The sequence below is a fragment of the Numida meleagris genome, chromosome 5, assembly GCF_002078875.1.
Source record: "Numida meleagris isolate 19003 breed g44 Domestic line chromosome 5, NumMel1.0, whole genome shotgun sequence".
In the NCBI taxonomy this organism is placed as follows: Eukaryota; Metazoa; Chordata; class Aves; order Galliformes; family Numididae; genus Numida; species Numida meleagris.
In genome coordinates this window covers 38,726,253-38,752,357 of record NC_034413.1, presented here as the reverse complement: position 1 = coordinate 38,752,357, position 26,105 = coordinate 38,726,253, and the positions used below count along the sequence as shown (strand labels likewise).

The following is a 26,105-nucleotide window of genomic DNA, read 5'->3' as shown; positions in this document are numbered from 1 at the left end:
GTTGTCAATGGCTTTGTGTCCAGGTGGTGACCTGTGACAATTGTTATCCCCTGGGGGTTGGTCTTGGGACTGATACTCTTTAACATCTTTATCAATAACATGAATGATGGGATTGAGTGTACTCTTGGCAAGTTTGCTGATGACACTAAGCTGAACGGTGCAGCTGACACCATAGAAGGAAGGGATCCAGGGAGGCCTGGACGTGCTCGAAAAATGGGCCCACAAGAACCCAATGAGATTCAACAAGGCCAAGTGCAAGATGTTGCACTTTGGTCAAAGTAATCCCAGGTATTTGTACAGACTAGGAGAAGAAGAACTTGAGAGCAGTCCTGCAGATAAGGATTTGGGGGTCTTGATGGGCAAAAAGCTGGACATGCAGCAGTGTGCTCTTGCAGCCCGAAGGCCAACAGTATCTTGGGCTCAACAGAGGGGTGGCAGCGGGGCGAGGGAGGGGATTGTCCCGCTCTACTCTGCCCTCATGGGCCCCCATCTGAAGTACTGTGTCCAGGTTTGGGGCCCCCAGCACATGAGGGGTGTGGAGCTGTTGGAGTGGGTCCAGAGGAGGGCCATGAAGATGATCAGAGGGCTGGAGCACCTCTCGTGAAGAAAGGCTGAGGGCATTGAGCTTATTCAGCTTGGTGAGGAGAAGGCTCCTTGGAGATCATTGTGGCCTTTGAGTACTTGAAGGGAGCTTACAAGCAGGTGGGCAACTGACTGTTTACACGTTCTGATAGTGACAGGACAAGAGGGAATGGCTTTAAACTAAAAGAAAAGTTAGGCTAAGTGTTACTGTCAGTGGTTTACAGGCTGGTTCGGCCCAGTTCCATGACTAATGGGGTAGGGGGACCCACAGACCCACATCCCAGAAAAGGGGAAAGGGTAGGGAGATGGGCCTAAAACAAAACAGTGGCAACAATCTGAAGAGAAACAAACTAATTTACTAAATAAGATATCAGAATGCAAGATAACACAATATAATACAATATAATTGGAATCAAAGCTAATAAAGCAAATAAAATGAGAGAGACAATGTCCAAAAAAACTGAAGGCCTTACTCTAACACTGAAGCTGAGATGATGCCAGGATGAGCAGAAGGGGAAGAGAGAGAACATCTCGTGATATGTGAACAGTTTTATCTTTCCCTCTGAATGGAAAACCAGTAACAGAACAGCGAACAGTCCTCTGGGAGATGTAGTTCTTCTTCTCTTCTGGGACATATACCCAGAACTATTCATGATCCATGGAACTGGAGCATTAACTCTTTAACTCCCAGTGCACTACATGATGTTATGATGTGGAATACCAATTACAAAAATCATAAAACCATGACAGTTACGAAAGAATTATTTACTCAGAGTATGATGAGGCCCTGGCACTGCTGCCCAGAGAAGCTGTGGGTGCCCCATCCCTCGCGGTGTTCGAGGCCAGACTGGATGGGGCCCTGGGCAGCCTGAACTGGTGATGGCAAACCAGCCCATGGGAAGGGATTGAAGCTTGATGATATTTAAGGTCCCTAAGCCATTCTAGGATTCTGTGATTCGTGGAGGGGCTGGGGTGTTGCCTTCAAAAGAAGGTGATGTTAAAACTGGCTTCTAGGCACTCTCAAAGTAATATAGAAACACTGAATCTTAGAATGGCTTGGGTTGGAAGGGACCTTTAAGATCATCTAGTTCTAACCCCCCTGCTTTAGGCAGGGATACCTCCCTCTACACCAGGTTGCTCACAGCCCCATCCAGCCTGGCCTTGAATGCTTCCAGGGAGGGGGCATTCACAACCTCGCTGGACAACCTGTTCCAGTGTCTCACCACCCTCACAGTAAAGAATGTCTTCCTAATATCTAGTCTAAATCTACCCTCTTCCAGTTTAAAACCATTTCCCCTTGTTCTGTTGCTACCTGGCCTTATGAAAGGACCCTCCCCAGCTTTCCTGAAGGCCCCTTTAGGTACTGGAAGGCCACTATGAGGTCTCCTTGGAGTCTTCTCTTTTCCAGGCTGAAGAGCCCCAGCTCCCTCAGCCTGTCCTCACAGGGGAGGTGCTCCAGCCCTCTGGTCATCTCTGTGGCCCTACTCTGGACCTGCTCCAACAACTCTATGTCCTTCTGTTGGGGGCTCCAGAACTGGACACAGTACTTCAGATAGGGTCTCACGAGAGCGGAGTAGAGGGGCAGAATCACCTCCCTCAACTTGCTGATCACACTTCTCTTGATGCAACCCAGGATACAGTTGGTCTTCTGGGCTGCAAGCACACACTGCTAGCTCATGTTGAATCTCTCATCAATTGACGCTCCCAAATCCTTCTCCTCTGGCCTGTTCAAGCTGTTCTCCACCCAACCTGTGTCTGTACTTGAGATTGCCCTGACTCAGATGCAGGACTTTGCACTTGGCCTTTTTGAACTTCATGAGGTTGCCCACCTCTCAAGCCTGTCCAGGTTCCTCTGGATGGCATCCCTTCCCTCTAGTGTGTCCACTGCACCACACAGCGTGGTATCATCTGCAAACTTGCTGAGAGTGCACTCGATCCTGCTGTCCATGTCGCCTACAAAGATGTTAAATAACACCAGTCCCATCACCCACCGATCCCTGAGGAATGCCACTCGTCACCACTCTCCACTTGGACACTGAGTTGTTGACTGCAACTCTCTGAGGATGACCATCCAGCCAATTCCTTATGCAGCGAGTGGTCTATCCATCAAATCCATTTTTCTCCATCTTGGTGACCAGGATGTCATGCGGGACAGCGTCAAACACTTTGCACGAGTCCAGGTAGATGATGTCAGTTGCTTTTTATCCACTGACGCTGTAACTCCATCATAAAAGGGCACCAAGCTTGTCAGGCATGACTTACCCTTGGTGAAGCCATGTTGCTTACCACCACTCACCTTGTCTTTATTTTGCATGTGCCTTAGTAGGACCTTCAGGACAATCTGCTCCATGATCTTGCCAGGCACATGGGTGAGGCTGACACATAAATAATAAATAATAATAAATCACGTTCACCACCTCTTGGGTTTAGTGCTGGTCACAGCTCGGTGAAATTGGAGAACCTGCACTTTTGGAACTGCAGTTTTTTCTATCTGTTGGCATCTTCTTCATTCTCTATTTTTTGTCAGCGTGCAGAAAGTCCTGTCACTGCAAATCTCAGTACAGGTAGAGGTGTTGAGGTGTCTTGTGTCAGTCTGTCGTTGGAGAGCAGTGGTCTGAACTCAAAATGCAGGTTTGGCTGGCACTGCAAGTGGCACCAGGGTTGGTTGTTTCCATTGTGCTGGAGCACAGTGGCCATTTCAGCTAGCTGCATCAGCTTACATCTGGGAAATATCTATTGTATTAACCTTCCTTTTGCATTCCTTCTGCTTTTATGCCCAAGATAGACAGTTGGCTCTCTGATCTATCTCTTGTAGTAGGAAGCCATTAAAAATTATTGTGCTGCAAACAGCATACTTGGAGAAGGCCTTTTTTGGCTCTTGTGTAAGTAACTGATACCTTATATGTCTTATTTGTCTTAGTTACAGGTGCAAATTAACACAGATGTGCATCTGCCCAGCTGGCCATCCTGGCCAGGTTTGGCCCTTCCATTGGCCAAAGCAATGGCCAAAGGTGAGCTGAACTGTTCTCAGTGCAGAGCTGAGGTGTGCCTGGCTCTGGCTCTGCTGTCCCCTCCCCACAGTGTCTGCAGGACTACCTGAGCTCAGCTTGCTAATGCTGGTGTGACAGCACGAGCTGCTGGCTGTGCTGGGAGGGCGTAAAGAAGATAGTACTGTACTTCCATAATTGCAAACATCATTAAAACTTTCCTTGTTGTCATACTGTTCTTTGAAAGAGTGGTTCTCATTGCTTATGCTTTATTCAATAATTTTATAATATATTACAGGACTGGAAAAAGCCAATTTTTAAAAACACATTTATCATTGTTAGATCATTGTTGTTTCACTTTTGAGGCATTCTATTAGGAATTAAAAGCTCAAAATAACTTTTCTGATATAAAAAAAATTAATAAAAGTCCTGGATGTACTCAGATGGGGAGTGGGGAACTTCTTTAGTAATTCTTTAGAAGTGATTCCTTTTAGCCAGCTTTAGGTAGTTAGTCCTTGACGGGTTTTAGAAATCAAGGCTGTATTTTTTCTCATCTAACTTGAAGGACAGAAAAATAGAAATTAAAATGTTACTATTTGAGCAAGCTCATCCTGAATCTGAAGAGACCTTATTCCTGTGCATCAGCAGAAAAAGTTACTGCTAACAACACAAAAAGGAGAAGAAAATTAAAATCCTATTTTGTAAAACTTTTTGGCTGTAAACATGTTGTTTATGTTTTATTCAACAGATTACCTTCCAAATGACTGTCTTAATACCACGGTTGTGCAAGAGGAGGGTTTTAGCCAAGTGTGGAGCATGTGGGGTCCTGTTCTCCATGAGCGGAGAGCAGAAGCAGTTGAAGTCACTGCAAGGGAGCACTGGCTTGGGCACCGGGGAAAACCTTCATCTCCAGTAGGAGTAAGTGCAGGTTACCTAAGCAGTGGCTCTGGGCTTTCAGTGAGTGCTCCTCCAAGCACCCATAAGGAGCAAAATAAGTGGGCCTGATCAGGTCAGCTCCTGTTCAAGAAAGGAATAGCCTCAGTGTGTCTTTATGTGCCTCGTATTGAATAGGAAAATTGAAAGACCATCAGAAATACAGCCTTGGCTTGCCTCTCCTTAAACGTGCCATTGTTTCTTATACAAGCAATAGAATTTCGTGTTATTTATTTCTGAGCAGGCTTAATGCTCTCCCCATTCTGGAGATGCACAGGTACCTGCCTTTCCAACAGCCTCCTTCTGTGCTTGGACACTTGGAGGTCTCCTGCCTAGGTAGACGGAGGACAACTTGGCCTTCAATGACGCGGGAGCTCAGCAGCACCAAGCCCTCGTTCCGTCGGAAGAGGAAGCAAGAGAGACACTTCGCAGACCCGACCGGCTGCCCTGGGCATTCCCAGCTCCACCTCGGGTCCCCTAAGTTGCCCGTCCTCGCCGCGGGACGTTGGGCGGGGCGGGCCCGCCTCGTGCCCTCCCCCCCCTGCCCGCCCCTGTCACCGCCTGCCGGCGCGGCTCGCGGAGCCGGAGCTGTCCACAGAGGGTGGTGCTGAAGGCAGGGAGGAAGCGGAGGGACGCGGACATCTTCGCTCCCCTAATTTCCTCCCTGCCTCCTGCAGCCATTTTGCACCACCGAGGCTGGAGGAGGTGCAAAGGAGGGGGGGAGCTGTAGGGGATGAAGGGAAGGAGAAAAAGAGTTATGGAGAGCAAAGAGGCAGTTATGGGATACACCGACTGATATGTCTGCTAAGACTGGCTCACAGCAGCAGCTGTCATCAGCATCATGGTGAAAAGGAAAAGCTCAGAGGGCCAGGAGCAGGAGAGCGGCCGTGGTATCCCTCTGCCCATCCAGACCTTCCTATGGAGGCAAACCAGGTGAGAGCAGCATGCTTAGATTACAGCTGCAACAGGGTGGGGGGGGGAGGCAGGCAGGCCAGCTGCTGCCCAGTGCTGGGTAGAAAGCAGTTACTGCAGCTGCAATATGAAGGCGTAAAACAAGCTGTTCTTTTTTGCACTCCATGCAATGCAATCTGTGTGTACTGGGGATAGGGGAAGGACAGTGGCAGTCCCAGAAAGCTTCTTAATTTGACTTTAAAACATCCATGTGTATGTGTGTGCATCTCACCCCTCCTTGCTGCTCTCTTTCTCCCCCCTTTAAGAGGACTTCTGGAGCTCGGGTGCTAGAGGCAATGTCCCCTGGTGCTGCACTAGACTCGTGGTTTTGCATGTATCTGTATATGCAGCCATTCTGGAACTGTAATCTATGCTTTGAGAGGTCAGCATGCAAACAGATACGTTGAAGTCTCACTCTTTTTCATTGGATTGGAGAGAAATGATGTGTGAGGGGCAGGCTGAACGTATAGTTGGGGCTTTGTGTTCGTTGTGAATCCTGTCTGTCTCCCTTCTTGCAGGAATCCTAAAATGAAAACATTGCGGGGGCTGTAGGAGAGGGTGGAAGGTTTGAAGGTTGTGGCTCTAATTTAAGACCTCAGTCATAAAATCCCATTATCCCACAGTTTCATTCTTTAAGAAATAATATGTAATAATTTGACCTGAATTATGTGTGGGGGTTGTTTTTTTGTTGTTTTTTTTTTTTTTTTTTTTTTAAATGTGTAACCAATTCCATTCTGGAGGGGAATGTCAGCAGAGGGTGGATGTTCTCTAGCTACAGGATGAAGGCCTGCTTTTCATCACAGGCCTTCCAAATCAGTGGTTGTAGAGAAAAGTACTTGATTCGAAACTGGCAAGTTGATCCCTAGCTTAAAATATACACAGGGTAAAGTTCAGTAATATTTAATGCATGTTAAGCAGAACATTGTGAAAATCTTTCACTGAGGTAAAATGGCTGAAAACTGTCTAATGGAAGATTTAATCCACTCTCAAGAAAGGTCCTGAAAGGTGATAGCGCTTGGCAGATGTCATCAACAGGTATCAGGACATTCTTCTGGCTTTATGTCTTCCTTTAGATTATAAAGTTTTCAGCATTTTGCCAGTCTTTTGACATAAGAAAAATCCTAAAAGTAACGAAGCAAAAGTCCTGCTTGAAGTGCTGAGCCTCTAATACTTTTTTTTTTTTCCTTTCAGTGCATTTTTAAGACCTAAACTGGGGAAACAATATGAAGCTTCCTGCGTGGTATGTACTTGTTTTTCAACTCTCTTTGGTAACTAACGTTTAATGCAACTTGACCTGACGATGATGGTTGGTCAGCAAGCCTTTCAGTTCACAGGAGAGTCCATTTCACTTAATTTTGTACTTTTATCACATGAAGGATTTGAAATCTTTTCCCATCTAGAATATTTAGAAATCGTGTCCACTTTTAGACATATATATACACATAGTGTTGATATTAGTAGTTGAACTGACACAGCGAAGTACATTGTGGGCAGACTGAGCTTAGACAACCTGGGTCTAATCTTGCAGTTTGTCATGGGTGTATGGGCTTTTGGATGAAATTTGTGTCATTTCAGTTTGTGGCTACTGGAGTTAAAATATTAAAAATCTAAAAGTTGCTAGCAGCAGGCTTTAAAAATACTTTCTACCATTGTGCAAAATGAAAATGTCTCCTCCACTTGAAAAGAGAGAGGACCATATCTTAGTGTAATTGAAGGGATTATTATGCAGATGCTGATAACCCTTATTTCTAGCTATATTTAGTATAAAACCTCAATCAAGCATGTGAAGAGAGAAAGGGAAGACATGCAGCAAGTTCAAGTGAGATGGTTATCTAGGGAACCGCACAATTTCTTCAGCTGTTGCTTATCTTTGTTTGACTTAAAGTACATTAAGCAGTTGCAGCCAAACCTGACAGACTGGAAAAATGCAGTCTGGACATGTATCTTAATAGCTTAAAGTACTTAGGTCTCTCTGCAGCAATTTTCTGACTTCCTTCTCACAAGACATTAAGCTGGAGAAGCCCTTGCTACTGCTGACTAGATTTTTCTAGGAAATCCATAAATTTTTCAGGATTATTCCTAGATACCAACTACTGTCAGAGGACTTTTGTCTTAGTGTGTTGCTGGGTGAAATGCATAGCAGTTCTGGCACAATAAACTCAAAGCATCAGTGCTGGTCTATACCAGTTACAGCTCAGAGGATATAAAGTGGAGCTTGATGCCTTACATCCTTGCAGGAGTCTCAGAAGTATGCAAGAGCCATGCCTTGATGAACCTCTAATTTGAGGTTATGGCTCCGCCAGTGAGTTAATGTTCTCTGTTACTGCTGGTTAGAGGGACAGAACTTCCTCCTCTCTTCTACATTGATGTGTCTGTCTGTCTGTGACTTGTTGTGCTTCATGCTGTGCTGAGCTATTCCCTGTCCCCCAGGTTGATTCTAAAGCCTGTTTCTTTTACAAGCACATACCAGAATTCACTAAGTGTAAAAAGTAGCAAGAGAACATAAGTTACACATTTCAGTTGAAAGAAAAGGACCTCTGAAAAAATGCTCAGGAAAGAGGTGGTCTTTGGGATTGGGGGTGGTTTTGAAGTGTTTTGGGGTACAGCTAGTACCAGGACAGTCAAACCATGCCTTCCCTACAGGTCAGGGGGCTTGCTTCAGGCCTTCCTTCAGCACATGCCTTGGAGTACCCAGCCTGGATACTGTGCCAACGCAGTTATATATTTACGTGCTGTAATCCTGGCAAAAAGCTTTGGTGCTAAGGAGTCACAGCTTGGGCATGGATGAATTCAACACTTTTATTTAAAACCAATTGCATCGTGGAGCCTGAGGGTCATGGTGCCATGATTTTTTAGAAGCCCCAAGGGTTAGGGAAGTTTAGTGTCTCAGGAGACAGGGAGAATAAAGAAATATGTTTACAGTGAATGCACAGAGACTGTATCAGTATTTAGAAAAGAGAGCTGGCGTTACCAGACGCCTTTTAAAAATATGCATAGCTCTAGCATCAAAATTCCATGTTTATATCTGCAACTTTAACTGGTTTTGATGAAGGCCTAGTCTCCTTCAGCTACTTATATAAAGGAGAATTTGATTCTTCTCCAATTCTTAATCATTAAATAAGGCTAGAATGCTTCCAGAGGTGGAGCTTGGTTTTGCGGAAATGATGAGATACAGCCTGAGCTGTTGCATCTGCCACCTTTATTTGCTCTTTGGTTTCCTATCCCTGGCAACGTGCAGGAATGCCTGCCCACATCAACACCTTTCATGTAATCCAGCAGGATAGCAGACTGTTGCATGCACGAGTGAGAGAGAAGTTTTCTGGAGCATGACAGGTAGTTGGCTTATCTTCTGAAACATCAGGTTGATTACCTAACACTGCTGTATTGACTAGCTTGTCTAGAAATGTGGTGCACCTGATATATGACCTGTCCTTTTTAAATTCTCTTGCCAAAATTGTTCTAGGCATGTCTATAGGCTGTTAACTGCCTGACACTGCAGCACAGTGTTGTCATATGTATTCTGTTATTATTCTTGGCTTTAAACTTGCTGCACTAGATTTTGCTGCATATTATGCATTGAAGAAGCAGATGCTGGAGGTCTAGATTCAGTCATTACAGCATCTGGTCTGAAAGAGCTGTTTGCATTGGGTTTTTGAGCTTTGCTATATGCTTGATAGTTTTTAATACTTGTGTAAAATGACTTGTTTTTCTTATCTAAACAATCTCACTGGCTTCAATTGGTTTATAAATACTGGCCTTAAATGTGAAGATAAATAGTCTTTTTCTGCCCTGTGGGCCTCCCCACATTCTTTTACACTGTCTAAATACTCTTGTACCTCAGTATGGATTAAATATTTTTTCTTCTCCCCCTTCTGAAGTTCCTCTGCCCTGATTCAATGTCTTTTATAAGGTGCCTAAATCAAAGCTGTGAATGACCTCAAAGGAGTGTATGTGAGTGGTATACAGAGCTATTGTGTTTTTTGGGGGGTGGGGGTAGGAGGTTTAGGGGATATATTTGGAATTTTTTTGCTTTGGATTACATTGGTGTGTTATCAACATTATTCTCATTCTAAATCCAATAAGTAGCACCATATGAGCTAGTAGAAAGAAAATTAACTCAGTGCTGGCTGAAACTGGGACACAGTGGAAGAACCCAGCTGTGTTCTGGAAGATCTTGCAAATTCCAAGTTTCTTTTAAAATACTTTTTTTTTCCCCCATGTTTTTGCAAATATAGTGATATGTTTCTGCTGTCACAAATGATTAAAGGATAGATGTGGAACAACATTTAAAAAAAGCCAGTAATAATGGCTGCAGAAGACTGAGTCTTTGGACACAGAAATTTTCTGTGGATAAAGTATAGTTGGCATCTGTGGTTCACTGTCAATGTTTGTACTATGTTTAATTGTCTCTTTTGCTGATTTTACAATAGCCTTGCATTCATAAACAACAGAACCTTACTCTCTTTTGTTCTCTGAGCTCACAGATTCACATTTTAAAATTTTATAGGAACATGAGTTTACTTGGAGGACCTTCCCTAGACAGATAATACTGTTTGCCTGTATTTCAAGTAATCTCTAGTCAGTCTGAACTGACACTACTACTAGTTCTCTGCTTTCTACTTGTGATGCAGCCCAAGCTTTGGATGAGCAATGCAGTAGGAAAAATTCTGTACAAGACAGTTCTAAGTGAAGCACAAAAGTTCTGGTACTGTAGCTGCAAGAGGATTGTTTCATGCAAAATGTGTGCTCCTGGAGGTCAGATCTCAAGGTGTCTGGAGTTAAGGGTAGTGGATGAGAGGAAAAAAGGAGCAAAAGTCCAATAACCCTAGTCCTCCTGTCCTAGCTTACTGCGTGGGTGTTGGGGTTTTTTTTTGGTTTTTTTTTTGTTGGTTGGTTGGTTTTTTTCTTCCTCTCCTTGAGTAAGATCCACAGTGGCTACTTCTCTGGAGGAGGTCTGCAGCTCATCCTGCGCTCCTGAGATAATGGAATTGGGAGGTGCCTTACACAGTCTGCTGCAGGTACAGCTCCTCTGGGCTTAGAGCAAGGGAAGCTCATATGACTTAAGCTAGTTGTATTGGAAACCGTGGCAAAGATCAGCCAGAAGCTGCTCTGTTCTGTATGCCTTCAGGCAGCTACCTGTTCCCTGTCCAGCAGGAAAGTGACACACAGACTAATCCCAGTCACAAGTTATTTGACAGCCCCTTTGTTTCTTGGTTGGAGAAGAGAGTAAAAGGAGAACAGCAGCAGTGGGAAGGCAGCCAGACAAGACTGACCGCTATTCCCTGCGAAAACAGATGGCATCATCAGGCTAAAGGGAAATATGCATACGTAAGTAGCCCTGAGGGCCGCACACACAGATCGTTCCTAAAAGGGACTGCCCTTTTTTTTTTAGCTAAGACATAGCACTGACTTTCCTCACTGTCACTTTGGCTGACCTTCTTTATTTCCTTTGACACATGGGGTGTTGCAGTCAGGGACTAGCTGCTGTAACAACATAGGTAACTTTGTTTTCTTAGCTTTTTAGCAGTCCTGAGACTGCAGCTCCAGACATCCGTAACATTATCATACCCTCCTTCTGATGGACTTACAGAGAACTTGCTTCAGGCACTCTCATTCAACCTTTTTGTTGAAGTAACTCCTTTCAGTTATAGAAGCAGTTGTGTAGTTCATGTGGGGTGAAAATTAGGTCTCAATTTCTGTACTGTCTGTAGCATGTCCTGGAAACTAGAATAAAAAGTCATTCCAGGGTAAAAAGGAAGAACTACAGAAGCAAAGGCTAACCTGGAGCCTTGCATCTTGAGTATCTACTGTGAGCTGGACCTTTATGAAGAACTTGACGCAAATCCCATGAGACCACTTGCCCAGAGAACTATGTATTGCTGCTGTTGAGCTGCTCATTGCTGTCATAATCAGGGGTAAGAGTGATGCCAATAAGGTCCCATGCAGACAGTAAGTAGGTTGATCCAAAAGCAACGTGTCCTATTTATTTCCATGGAAGCAGTAATAGATACACAGAGCACAATAACACTGTTTGATAGAGACACTTCTCAGCTACAAAACATAATTTTTCAACATAGTCACCACCATTAGCTATGCATTTTTGATGGTGATAAACAAGAGACTGCATGCTGCGCTCATAAAAAATCTGCGTGAGTGGAGGTGACCCTCTCTTGCCACTGCTGGAATGCGCCACCCAGCATCTCACTGTGCTCACATCCACTCAAAAAATGTTCAGCAAGCGATGATGAATATCAGTGGGTGCCATTTTTTCCACATGGAGGATTTCAGCCTAGGAAAGAACACAAAAGTCTTGTGGCTTCTTGTGGCTCAGAAAATGAAAATGTTGAAGTGAATATGTCTAATTTTAAAATAACAGCAGATTCCCTGGATTCTCTGAGGTATTAAGAAAGTGGGACAGAGCTTTCAGGAGGCAGCTGTTGAAGGACTTTCTCCCTGATGCCATTGGAATGAGCATCCTGCAAATGAGACTTTGAGTAGAAAGTCAGAGCATGGCAATGTGTCTCCTATCCCATTTCAGAACAGTGTTGCTGCATCCAGTGATTTTTCTTTTCCTTCTCTTGCTCTGTAAACTGAATAGCTTTGTCCCTGTGCTGAAGTGTGAGTTTATATGGGTTGTTTTTTCTACCGAAGGCAAGAAAGCAGTTTCTTTAGATAAGCCTGATTAGATGCTTGACAGACCCTCCGGTGAGCTAATTCAGCTTGCTGGCCTGGTAGAAACTGCTTCCTTCTGTGCTGAACTTCAGTTTGGCCTTCATAGAGGCTTGACTCCCCTCAGTGAGCCCCAGAGCTGACACAAAAATGAGGTGGGAGCACGTGACTGCAGCAACAGATGAGGAATGAGGGGTGGCACTCTGACTCCTTTTGACAAAATTGAAGTCATATTTTTCAGTGGCCTTTTCAGGCTCTGTGTGGTCTCTGACCTTGTTTTAGGCTTGCACCTTATCTTACTTTCCTACTTTGTTCCCCTGTTTGTTAGGTAATCTTGGCTGGGATAGTTCTATACCTCTGTCCTGATGCATTTGTGATGTGTTTCTTCTATGGCTTAATGATGTAGTTCCAGTTTTGACGGTATACCCAAACTGTAAAAATGAGCACCTGGCTCCCCTCTCCCCAGGCTTTCAAAGCATTTGCCATCCTCTCATCTCAGTGGACCTTACAGCATGCTATTGCGTGTGCTGCCAAATGGCCAGAAGGAGCCGAGGTTGATGTGATGTTACTGCTTGTGTTCCTGAACTGGTAGGAATAAATGAGCGTTTCCCTTCATAGGCAGCATGACATCCAACAGACCTCTGACTAAGAGTGATCTCTGACTGTAAGAGTGATTTGGGTCTTTCCATGGTAGCCATGTTACCCACCCCTGGTGCTATGTACATGTTGCTGACAACCTAATCCATAGCCTGTTATTTTTGACTCATCACTAGGAAGACAGCTGTTTCATCATCACATATTATAACTAACACTTTGCAATTTCTGCTGTTGCTCCGCTAGAACCAGAGGATTTCTAATAGGTGGGCAGAGCGACTTTCTGTGGAGTTACATTTACTGGCAGCTCTGATATTTCTTGTATTTCCTCATGTTCAATTTGTATAACTACAGGCTTAGTTCTCTATAAGCCCACTCAGTACTAAATATAGATGTATATTTTTCTACAAATCATACTGTCTCCCCTTCTCTTACTCTGTATGCCTGGTGCTAATGGGGAGCTTCAGTCATAGGGTGTAGGTGTGGATAGATGTGCATTTCTCTGCCTCCATGCTGGCCAGAGCAGAGCCAGCTGTGACGGGGGCGCTGTATTCCCATGATGGTGTGGCACTGTGCACGTGCTGGCACATCCTGCCTCTCTGTTGAGGAGCTTGTGTCTGTCCCCACCAGCAGATGTAGACGCAACCTGAGAGGACAAGTGTACGCAGCTGCTGGGTTATGCAGAAGAGTGTGCATTACCACTGGTTATCATGCTGTGCATTGGAGTAGCTGGTCATTTAGGAGAGAGAGTTTACTATTGCTGCCCTTTTAGCTTTTATTTTCCTGTAATTAAGTCTATTCCTATTGCTGCTGCACTTTTACAGGAAAAATTGTTGTGACTAGTGTTGAAGAATAAGCTTTATGAATCTGGAGTGAGGGCATTTGAAGCACCCTTTAGGTCATGAATGCCAGCAGTTACTTGTTTGCCAGGAGCTTGATGAAATTGGTGGAACAGCTTGTGAACAAATAGGTAGCCAGGAGGCTAAGCTAGTCTATGGCAAGGACATGCATTACCAGTAATGTATTTCTTAGCTTTAGGAACTTCAGTGAAGGAGTATAACTGCTTTTGTGACCTATAATGAGATCTTTGTATCTGGTCAGAGGAAGAGCTTATTGAAATAGTTGGAGCAGCTAGCAATAAGGAACTTCCTGGGGGATTTAAAAGCCAGGTCGTCTTATTTTGTGTTGCTTGAGGTGGAAATAATGAACTTGCTGCAGCAATCAGCTCTTTTAAGCATTCATAAAACCACTACATCATGGCTCACTGAAAATTTTTGTATACAATTTTTTGTGGCAGGGTGTGAAAACATTTCCTAAGGCACATATACCTTTAATGGATTGCCCTTTATGTTACACTAAACTGAAAGGGCATGTGTGTGTGAGAGAGAAAAGTATAACCAGCTCTCAGCTCCACAAACAAAATAGGGTTCATTAGATCCTGTGACTCCCAACAGGATCACTGGCATGCCAGATTAATACCCAGCACAAGTGTAAGTCTGGCTTGATGTTGGTACTTACATATGTATAGTGTTTGCTTTCATTCTTTTTCATTATTATATTGAGTTTTATGTATATTTTTTTATTATATCAAGTGGTCCATTCATTTCCTAGCTGAGTATGTCCATGTATATAGTGAGCTTTAGCTACAGTCCGTATTTTACATGAAAAATATTCTAACTCACAATATAACTGTGTAATGAAAACTTACAGGTTTTAAAGAGAATGTTGTATGTCATAGAAAGTATGTGTGGGAAGCTTTGGTGTTTTCTTTTTTTTTTTTTTCTCTCAATTGCAGTCTTTTGAAAGAGTTTTAGTAGAGAACAAGCTTCATGGCCTTTCTCCAGCTCTCTCTGAAGCCATCCAGAGCATTTCTCGCTGGGAACTTGTCCAGGCTGCGCTCCCACATGTGTTACACTGCACCGCAACATTGCTCTCCAACCGAAACAAGCTAGGTTAGTGCTCATGTGAGTTTGTTTTTCCATTAGTGAAACACAAATCAAAACATGCGATTGATGCTCAGCATGCCACACAACATATCCTAGATCTAGGATTCTAACTAGGAATCCCAGCTCATTCTATGTGTTACATTTCACGATCTGTTCTCATTTATAACAGAGGAACCTGGGAAAGCTTTCCCAGTGAGGTCAGTGGTCTGCTAGCTTTAGAAATCATGAGCTGAAGAGTCGAAGTAGTTCAATGGTATTTTGCTAGTCATTTTCCAGATACACAAGAGCTTAGTTTTAGCAAAAACTTCACAGTGCTTGCTTGCATTTTGTTTTATTCAGTGGGGTCAAACAGACAAGGCTTTCAAGCTACCATCTTTTAGGACCTTGCAGTCAGTGTCTCTGCCACTGACATTTCAGTGGCCAAACTGCAAATGCTGTGAAATAAATGAGGCTTGTGAATTAGGAGGTTTCAAACATAACAAAACAGAATGCTGTTTAATGGTAGAACTTTAATTTTCAAGCTCTCATTGTGAAGTCAGATGCCCAGTTTCCTGTGTGGTTCTGAAATTTTCAACAGTACCATTAATAGAAAGCCTGTGAGATACAATGATGCGTTTTTCCCTTCCAGGACATCAGGATAAACTTGGAGTAGCTGAAACAAAGCTTCTTCACACTCTTCACTGGATGCTGCTGGAGGCTCCTCAGGACTGCAGCAATGACCGATTTGGAGGAGACAGAGGTTCTAGCTGGGGAGGGAGCAGTAGTGCCTTTATCCACCAGGCTGAAAACCAAGGGTCACCAGGACATCCCCGACCCAGCACCATGAATGATGAGGAGGAGAACAACAGAAGGAAGTTCTTCCAAAATTCCATGGCCACCGTGGAGCTCTTTGTGTTCCTCTTTGCTCCTCTTGTCCACAGGATTAAAGTAAGTGGGACAACAATGGGATACTTGTCTGGAGACACCTCTGAGCAAAGAAAGAATTATTCTGCCTTTGTGATTTTTTGAGTCTTCCATTTAATTCAGCCTACAGTGCACATTGGCTGACTACTACGGATGTTTTAACATGTTGGTACAGCACCACTGACATCAGAAATGAATCCTTCCAACAACATGAACAATCACTGTAGCATTTGGAAGGCACAAAGGCAAATAAATCTGAAGTGAGGCATTTCCATACCCTAGGAATGTCAAAGATCTGTGGCCCATACGAATTCTGCAGAAAAGATGGTGAGCTTTAATTTGCTCCTCTGACTCAATTGTTGATCACAAGGGTCTTGCTAGCTTTTAAGAGATTTCACTGTGGAGCTGCTGCTGTGGTTCATTGTTGTCATTACTAATCATCTCGATGCTGATTACCAAGATCGCTTTTTAGTGGTATAAGCGTGGAAGTGGCAAAGGCAATTAAGTATTCCTTTGTTCTGAAGTTAGAAGCAGGCTGCAAGGCTTCCTGTCTGCCAAAGACCCTATTGGTTTTATGCTGACTGCATCAACTTTTCACAGCTTATTGAATGAGGGCATTTTCTGCATGCCCTGTCACCTGCCTCTTGTCTTCATCCTCTCTAGAGGGCTGCTATTGAGCCTTTACATTTCCAGCTAGGCTTTGAAAGAGAAACTGATTCTGGGGAGTGGGTGCTCAGAAAGGTCTTTAAGGTCATGAAGGAATGGAGGCTGTTACCAGTTGTAATACTGCCTTATGCACTCCGACAGTTGAAGAAGGTAAAGTACAGGAAAGAAAGGACAATCTTTTAGTTAAAGCAGTTGAAAGTGAGTCTGGAGAGCTAACTTTCTTCCCTAATTCTGCCGCTGACTGAACAATACTGCCCTATTATTTCTTTTTTTGTAGTTGTTTACTAGTTCTCAATTTTCTCAGTAAGTTATGGAGATGTGAGTTCTTCCCAGTGCTACACAGACTATAGTGTGTGCTACAGTGTGGACTGTCCTTCGAATAAATGAAATTAAGCGGGAGGCAGGCATGGCTATTAGAGATTGGGTTTCCAAAAGTTTTATAATCACTTTTCTCGGTTATTTTCCATTTACAGGATGGAGTAACAGTATCTCAGGTCCGCTTAGAAAAAAATGTAGAAAATGTCCACAAATATCTGCGATAGTATAGTTATAAATAATTGAAAAGCCCATGAGAACATGTGTTTTTGTCATCAAAGCAAAGATCAAATAAGATAGAGTAAATGAGGCACATAACTGGCTTGCTAAATCAGCATTGTCCCCTCCGTGTTTCATAGAGGTACAAGTCTCAGGGAAGAATATGATCTGATAACTAAAATAATGCACGTGCTCTATAAAGATGGTACATTTGCAAAAGAAGGCCTAAATGATGGATTTTCCTGACTTCTGAGAGGGTTTATGCATTTAGCAGTGCAGTCTTAAATGAGACTTCTGCGGGGAATTAGGTGTAATCCTGTAATTTAACAACTGTTGTTAAAAGTGTTTGCTCATTATCTTAAGCTGGCAGTGCAAAATAAAAATGCAGTGTGTTATTGCTAGCACTTCCAAACGTTTTGCAATGTGTTCCTTAAAACTAGCTTTAGCTTAAAGCTAAAAACAACAAACAATTTATAACTAGGCTTATGAGTTCACTAGAGAGTCCCACTGAGATGGGACTAATAAAGGGTGGGGAATGGAAGGACTGGGGAACAATGAGGAGCCAGCTCTTGCCATTCTTTTAGCTGTCTGCATCACTGATTTCAGCTCATGAGGCTTGTGAAGGTAAGTCAACAGAAGACAGTGGTGAAGCTATAATTATGCTGCCAAAATTGCTATTACCAATGTTTGTGTGTGGCGTATAGGGGATAGTTGGACTACGCTAACACTACTGACTTCTAATGTAGATCTGACTTTTGTCGAGGTAAATGCACCTTGATCCTGCTAAGGTTTACTTGTCTGCTAACTTTCATAATTTCAGCTACTTGCTTATGTAAAGTGGTGATGGCTCAAGTGTTAGCAGTTCCAGTGTCTCTGTACAGACAGATCTCTAGTAGTGGTAGTCTTACCATTTAATAACAACATCATTGTATGCTACTAGTTCATAAAAATTAGAAGCGTTTAATGTTACCTCAGTTTCTAATCAGTGTTTTAATATTTAGTCTTCCTATTCTTTTGGGGCAGTTCAGAAAAGTAAATGCTAAGGTTATAATGAGATTGAATACTAAATATGAAGTTGTTAGATGTGGTTAGAAGGGATGCTGAGGCTTCTGACATGAAAATAGCCTTTCCTCATATAGCTTAAAGTACTGAAAAAAGAGTTCACTAACTAGTATGAAAATATAACTTGGAAAAAAACTTTTGTATTTTTTGTATTGAATTTTCCCCATTGTATTTTCATATCTATGCTCGAAATGTATTAGCCACTGCTGAGTGGCTTCAGCGGCCACTGAATTAGTATATACTGACCACAGAATGGCATGTAGTGCCGCTTATTTCCCATAAGATCTGTGCATCAGAGGAAGGACAATCCCCTTAAACTGGAAACAACATTCTTTCATGTGAGCTAATGTGATACAACCTCTGTTTGTCTTTTTAGGAATCTGACCTGACATTTCGGTTGGCTAGTGGCCTTGTTATTTGGCAGCCGATGTGGGAACACAGGCAACCTGAAGTGTCTGCTTTCAATGCCCTTGTAAAACCAATCAGGAACATTGTTACAGGTCTGTGACTTTGCTGTACAGATGGAAAACCTTTCCTTTGTTTGGTTGATGCTGTGCTATGTTCTGTAGCCATCGTATTTGAGGAATATGCTAATACTGCAGGAACTAGTCAAGTCTTTGAGAGTAGTTTCAGGCTGTTTCCCTTTGGAATCAAATATTGTTTGCATAATATTTAAATAAGAGATGAGAGAGAAATCACACATAGGAAACGAGAAATTCTCCAGTAAGGTTATCACTTTCTGTCAGCCTCATATCTCTATTTCACCCTATCTTCCTTAGTTGCTAAGAAGAGTAAAGAGTACATCTAGCAGCAGTCCAGCACTGGGGAAGGTTTACCCCAGACTGGCACTGGACATACTAAAAGTGAAGAGCACACAGTTAGCAGTCTGTGTTCTCTTGCTATCTGAAATTTTGTTATGAAAACTAAAGAAAGTAGTTTCAAGAGGCTCCAAGGAAGACTCAGGATGCAAATCTGTTGCTCCTCATTTGTACCTCAGCCATAATGAGACTGGAGTGGGGTCCTTAGGCTTCCAAGCCTTTACATCTGGCTTGGTTCTAAAAGTGCTTCTTTACTACTGTATTTGAGATAATAGTTTTGCATAATTCGTTCAAACTAGTGAATTGTGATTGTGCTGGATATATTATTGTGGCATTGCTTGCAAGTTCTGAAAAGCACAGAATTATAATTTTCACAGTAGTGAAAATGTAGTCAGCTGAATCAGATTTTTCAAATGTAATAAGTCACTTTGGATATTGTATTTAGTCCTAAAGGCTCTGCAGGCCTCTAGGACAGTCTAAAATTGAAAAGAAGTCTCTCAAATGAATGAAATCATCTTTTCCTATTTTTTAATTGCAGAAGATGAAGCTCACTGAAGATTTAAACCCTGGATATAACATAAGCAATTAGTACTAAATTTTCTTTGACCATTGGATTTTTTTTTAAAGGTTTGGAGTATGGTCAGAAAATTCCTGAAGTATAACTTCAAGATTAAAGACTGTTATGAAAAATATTCTGTTATGTTTTAAAAATATTTTCAACCAAATAGAATTAGCACCAGAATGAGGTTCTTTATGTCAAGGGGGATTCTCATTTTGTAGCATTCTGGTCTCAAATTGTGACAAAAAATAAAATTTACTTACATTGTCATTGGAATAGGAATTAAAAACAAATATAGTGCTGAAGCTTTATGATGTTTTGCTTGGAGTCAGTCTGACGCTAAGTTACATATGAATAGCTTGCAATATGACAAGATTTCAAGAATTGTCATCCTTAGTCTTTGTGATGTCCTTGTTCTTCTACAGTATCACTTAGCATCTGAATCTCATATAGAAAGTTTGTTATCTATGATGAAGGCATTTGTCAAATTAGAAATCACCATGTATTCTGAGAGAGGTAACCTAGAAAGAAAGCTGAATATACTTGAAAATAGGAGGAAGAGACCCAAAATAAAGTTCACTAGCGTGTACAGGAAAGCACAGCCTAATGCCAAATGGATTTAGGATAAAATATGATTTCAAATTTTATTTTTATAGAAATGAGATTTTCATTAGACAATGTTGTTGAAAATACAATTGAAAAAAAGGTGAGAAAGTTAAAAATAAATGTGTTTGTTTTTTTTTTAATGGCCTAGGCTAATGCTAGGAAGTTTGTGAGAGATATGCTACTTTGTTTTTTGGTTGTTTTTTTTCTAATTCATCCTTTCAGTTGGTAAAGTTTAAATATTAGAGATGATTTCTGAAATGAAGTTTCATTTTATTTTTTCAGCTAAAAGAAGTTCTCCTACCAACAATCAGAGTGTGACTTGTGAATCCCCTAATCTGGACAGTGGTCATACAGAGGTGAGCTTTGTACTGAGGTTGGATGGGCTTGAGTGAGCAGCTGAGGGAAGAGGAAACTGAATGCTGAAACAGCAGCTGCGCTTATTACCCTGAAGTAATCCATGTTCAGAAGTTACAGTTTGTCACAATTCTCTTGAAGGCTCCCAAACTTGTCTGCAGAGAAACCAAAGGGTATTGAGCATAGTAGTCAGGATCTCGCTGGGGATACCCTGTCTTACAGGATGGAAGCCTGTTCTTATATCTTTTCTTGGGTTAGAGCCCTGCCTTGACCTTTGCCTGTACAGTTTACATACTGTAAAGCCACAGGCCTGATGAATTTCTCATGTTATTATGGTAGAAGTAATAGTCATCTAAGCATAAACTGCGGTAAGAAAACTAATGCAAGACAGAATAATGTGTTTATCTACCTATTTCCTTTTATTAAAACTATCCAAAGGGACTACAGGTGGTCTGTGAGACGACCCTGCCAGATTCTGTACCTCCAAAGCCCACTGTTTCAGCATGTCATCGTGGAAATTCCTTGGAAGGAAGCGTGTCCTCTCAAACCTCTCAGGAGAGAGGTACTCCACATCCCAGGTACAGACTATTTCAGCAGAAAGTTAGATTGGTATAAATCAATGATGGGGGTCACAGTAGTCCTCATCTTGATTTGACTGTTGTCACTGAACTCTGAGGGTGCTGGATGTTTATCTTGAACTCTACAGATCTCAGTTTTGGGAGCTGAACAAAGCGGTGACACTGAATGCCACTTTCACTGGAGAGATCTCCTCTTGGCCTGTTGTGACAGTTTATTTGATCTTTTCTAGCGTGCCGGCTTATCATAATTAAAGAGACTAACAAATCATCTGCAGGTTCAACTCTTCTTAGCTGGATTCAGCCTCAGGCAGCTAGTATGTTTTCTGGCTTCCTTCTGATAAAATTTTATTTTCCACCAGCGAAGGATTTTTGCAAGCTTCTCTCCATTGCCTTCATTATGCCTTTGCTGCATCTTGTTGCTTAGTCAGCTACCTCTAGGCTCCTGACCAAAAGAAGCAGACTAACAAAAAAGCATGGTCATGAAACCCTCCTCCCATCTTGCTCTGCAGAGTTGAAGCTGCAGTTTTCCAGCATGGCACTGCTACACCAACTTATTCTATTCTTGATTCAGGCAGATAAAGATAGAACCAAATTCTCAATGATGCTGGACACACAGTACTGCCATAAAGTCAGTGAAGCTGATGAGTGTTTTCAGGAGCCTGGAGAGGAAAGGAAGCCTAGCTATATTTTTAGTTCTCTGGATTTAGGTGTCTCACTTAAACTTCGTATGAAAATTTTGGTCCTGGCGCTTGTCTCTTTTGGGAAATGTCATATCCAAAACAACAGTGTTGCTTCGTTACAGGAACAGAAGAAATGTGGGATGAAGTGGGTTTCTGCATATAATCTAGGAACAACTGAGATTTCTCAAAAAAGGAGTTGATGGGCTATTTCCCTGGTGGAAAGGGCAAAGCCATTCTCTGTGGCTCTCATCCTATCAGGAAGTTTCCCTTGGGATTTTGTATCAAGCCCACTGTCAATTCTGGTTCTTTATTTAATTTGTATTAATGTCAGCCAGTAAAACTGCAATTGGGCATAAAACTGCCTTTCTATGTATGAACACTGTGGCTCAGAGAAGCACAGCTGTACAAAAATAAAAGCCTTTTAAGAAGACAGAATCAGGTGATCAGTTTTTCGAGCTGGATCTGGTGGTTGCTATGGAGATGGAGCTGCAGACAGACATTGAAGAGAGCGTCATTATGTCTCCTCATTTGCAGGACTCATTGATCAGTTAAAACTGTACAGGGAGCTTTGGTTGCCATGCAACGGACAACTGGGGACAAACGTAGTTTACTTTGCTTACCAACAGCCATAGTATTTCTTTGTCCTTTGGCCCCGGGTTGGAGGAAGACTGCTTTTCCACTCTCCCTGCTGTCACAGTTAGCTTAGAACTGAGAAAACGAACACTAGGTTTCCTTCTAAATTAGCACAGAGTTTAGTTTCTGGTTCCTCAGACATATAAGTGGCTTGTTCCTCTGATCCTGGCTAATTATCTCTGCTCTACTCAGTGAAATCCATTCATAGATGACCGCAGCTTAACACTCTGGAGCAATTAAAGCCACAGCCTTTCATCCAGATGCTACCTTGAACATACAGCCTTGGAAATAGTCTTTGCAGGACTTCAGTGGCAAATCTTTCATAAGGAGAACACAGCTTGCTCTAGGCTGTGTTGTGTCTTGGGTTTACTTACAAGCTGCATACAGGGAAACATGAATGACAGTTCAGACACATGCTGATCTGGGTTCTGCAAAGTGACCAGGAAATAATGTATGCTTTATATTTGCTGCTGAGATGATGGCCTTTATTTTCTTTGCTGCTATGTTTTTGAGTATCCCAGCTATGCTTTTGTATGGCGTGCACCTGTTTGGCACAATCTTGACTGACAAAAGCAGCCTTGAAATCAAGCGTGTCAGAAAAACTTTATGGCTTACTACCCTTTATCATTACATTCCTCTTCCTATTTCAGTTTTGTGTTTGTTTGTTTTTTTAATAACAACTCATTTTAAATCATCAAACTTGGAATATTTTATCTTGAATACAGCAGTAGGGACAAACTTGGAGTCCATAGATTGCATTTAGTGACGTGTGCTGACACAGATGGGCTGGTCTGCAGTCACCAGTTACCTTCAGCATTGGCTTGTGAGGCTGGCAGCAAACCAAGTCCTGCAGGTTTGAGTTCTAGATGCACACATTTCTCCAAACCCAGCCTAACCACCTGCCTGTTGCCATGTGTGTAGTTTGGAGGAGAGTTCATGTGATTCCAAGCAGTGTCATCGTTCACTGCACGCTTCTTTCTCCTTTGCCAGTCCTATACCTACCTTAGATGCACAGGGTAGATTTGTGACACTAGGCAGCAATCCAGCAAAGCACTTCAAGCGTGCACTTCACTCTAAGCTCTTAAAGGAGTTCAACTAGTCAATGTTGTTGTTTCTTCTCTAATGCTTTGTTGGACTGTGTCCTTGGTTTCCTCTACTCTGAATGTGGTGGTACCCAGCTGGAGGTAGGAGTATCCTGCCAATGCTGTTCACATGTTGTTTAGCAGAGCTGATAATGTAAATGGCTTTAAAAATAAATATTTGATGTTCTTGTTGTATCTCCCAAATGATTCAGAACGCTGTTCATGAAAGTGTTTTTGATTTTTATAGAATCCAAAACACACAGAAGTTCATCATTCAGTTCACAGAGGTGTGTTTCTAAGATACTGTGTGGAAACATTCAGATTGTGTACTTCCATGGGCAAAAAACAGAGATGGGTCTCCAGAGTTCCTGCCCTATCCCCAGCATTTCACACCTTTTCCCGAATGATTCTCATTCCTCTTGAGTTCCTTCGCTGCTTCTGTTCTGACAGGTTGTCTCTTAGCAGCTGCTGGCTGTGCAGAAGGTAGATCAGGACAGTTATACTCTGCTGGGAAAGACACGGGGGAAAAAAAGTTGGGGGACTTTATTGCAGTAGGGTTGGTTCTGAAAATGTTATGATCCCTTTGAAATCTGGAATCTCTGGAGTCTTAATTTCTGAGGCTTACCACAGACATACTGGGTTTGCGTGCACTGTGCTAAAGTCTACAGACTGCAATACTTAGGAAATTCCGTGCCAAAAGCTGTTAGGAAATGACACCACCTGAAAGGTAGGAAAACAACAGTGAAAGTAAAATGTTTTCCTTTTACCTAGCACACCTTGGCAAGGAGTGTTCATAACAGTAGCTTTTACTTGTATGAGAATCAATTTAAATAGCCAAATAGTTAACTAGCTTAGCTGCCCTGCCTGCTTTTTCTCTGCTAAGGCCTGATGATACAAATGTAAACAGTTTCTAAATACTTATTACCAGTACCAGAACAGCAGATGCTTCTGAGTTGTCTTTTTCCAGCTGAACAAATCATTCAGTTAGCACAGATGCTGAAGGCTTATCTTCAAATCACAGTTTAAGAAAGCAACCTTATCCAAGGAAACACCTTAAAAAAATAATTCCTGAAAAAAACAACCCTGTGCTTGAGCCCTCTAGGGAGCTGAAAGTTAAATATCCACTTGTGTGTCATCAGTAATGCTTTCCTCAGTCAAGGCCGTAGTCCCAAAGGGTCAGTGTCAAATATCCCTGCAAGCTCAAGCAGGCACAGCTCTGTGCACATCCTGGTGTTTTCTGCAGATGGCAGGAGAATGCACATGGATTACAGCTGTCTACAACTGGCTAAATTTTAGGCCTCCTAGGAGAGCTCTTGTATCTTTTGGAGTGAACCAGCATGCGTGCTAGGACAGAACTGGTTTCTCCTTGTAAAAGAAAATTTTGTGGCATTGGGTGACCCCTTAAGAACAGTTGAACATACAGAGCAGCGGATCATCCTTGTGTTTTCTTTATTCAGAGAGCAGAGTATCTAAGAAGGGTCTAAGAGCCTGATCACTAACATTTCTTCTTCTTTTTTTTTTTTTTTTAACAAGAGTGTCCATGGTGATCCCACCATGCCAGAAATCTCGCTATGCCACTTACTTTGATGTGGCAGTGCTGCGCTGCTTGCTGCAGCCACATTGGTCTGAGGAGGGCACACAGTGGTCACTGATGTATTACCTGCAGAGACTGAGGCATATGCTACAGGAAAAGCCGGAGAAACCACCTGAGCCAGAGATCACTCCTTTGCCGAGACTTCGCAGTAGCTCCATGGTGGCTGCTGCACCCTCACTGGTGAATACCCACAAAACTCAGGTAAGCAGTTGCCATTGATATGCAGCCAGTAACTGCTGTGGTGGTTCTGGGAAGTGGTGGACAGATGGCTAGTGAAAAGCACAGCTTTGGTGTTGGTTAAACTGCCCAGAGATCTGGTATGTGCATTGATTCAGAAGAAGATCCAGAGAATGATGATGGGTTTGGAGATGGAATCTGACTCAGAGTCTGAGCTGGTGGTTGCTGAAAGCTTGAAGGCTGGTTTGGAATAATTAAGCCTGGGAGAACGCTGGTAACAGTTTTTAATGTGGGAATATACTGACAAGTTTGTCAGAAGAAATCAGACTGCCTTTCCTGAGCTCTCTTTGTTGTAACCCTTCAAAAGAAAAGGAATTGTGCTTGGTACAGCATTGCACACTCCAGACAAACGCTTGTGTTAAATATCAGAGTAGACTTCTGAAAGCTGAGACACTGAGCCCTCCATGTCGTTACCTCTTCTCATGATGTTATTCTTTTTGCATAACTTCTACCTTTATATTTGCCAGCAAAGCCTCAATGGACAAACTATCCTAGTAGGTGTCAAAACTTATTCCCCATTTTGCTAGAAAATAAACTCCAGACTCCTGACCTTGACGCAGTAGAGATCTTTGTCTTAGAGCTTAATTGCTTTTTTTGTTTGTTTTGGATAGCTCATGGTTGATCCAGGGGTGAAAAAGGGGTGTGGCTGCAGTTTCAGTTAATCTCCTTGTTGATTTGTGATACTTTTAGGTTGTGCACTCTTTTCCTGTCATGTAGGCTTTTCTGACTTACTGAATTAGTGGAACTGCCTTACAACATTTAATACAGGATTCTATTTTTGCAATCCCATTTTATGACACATCTCAAGTAAAAGGCTCTATCTTGTGTTAATGTTCCTGTCAAATGTCTTTTTTGACTCAGAACTCTCAGAATTAAGTCTTGTTTTTTCTTAAAATCCGTGTTTGCGGTATTCTGGCAGTTTCTGACCTGTTGTTTCATAAGGGTAAAGGGTGAAATATCCTGTACGGCCAAGATGCTCATAAACCAGAAGACAAGCATAAACAGTGTAAACGTTAGTATTTTTATTTTTAGTCTCAGGGTATTGCAACCATTCTTATGATTTTTATGAAGTCAGGTTGTCAACGGTTTACGGGCATTCGGCCCGATTCCGTGACAAAGGGGACGGGAGACCCACGG

At 42.5% G+C, this 26,105-nt stretch overlaps 1 protein-coding gene across 1 annotated transcript in view; it reads left to right on the top strand.

Moving 5' to 3' along the window:
* The window catches only part of UNC80 (unc-80 homolog, NALCN channel complex subunit), a 134,154-nt gene that overhangs the window by 2,215 nt on the left and 105,834 nt on the right, over positions 1 to 26,105 (top strand). Inside the window, exons 2-10 of the mRNA XM_021398329.1 lie at positions 3,503 to 3,593; positions 4,318 to 5,435; positions 6,645 to 6,693; positions 14,512 to 14,668; positions 15,291 to 15,589; positions 18,204 to 18,327; positions 20,093 to 20,166; positions 20,603 to 20,742; positions 24,671 to 24,932. Of these exons, the coding sequence (XP_021254004.1) occupies positions 5,344 to 5,435; positions 6,645 to 6,693; positions 14,512 to 14,668; positions 15,291 to 15,589; positions 18,204 to 18,327; positions 20,093 to 20,166; positions 20,603 to 20,742; positions 24,671 to 24,932 (1,197 nt within the window). The 5' untranslated portion in view covers positions 3,503 to 3,593; positions 4,318 to 5,343. The remainder of the gene's footprint in view (positions 1 to 3,502; positions 3,594 to 4,317; positions 5,436 to 6,644; positions 6,694 to 14,511; positions 14,669 to 15,290; positions 15,590 to 18,203; positions 18,328 to 20,092; positions 20,167 to 20,602; positions 20,743 to 24,670; positions 24,933 to 26,105) is intronic.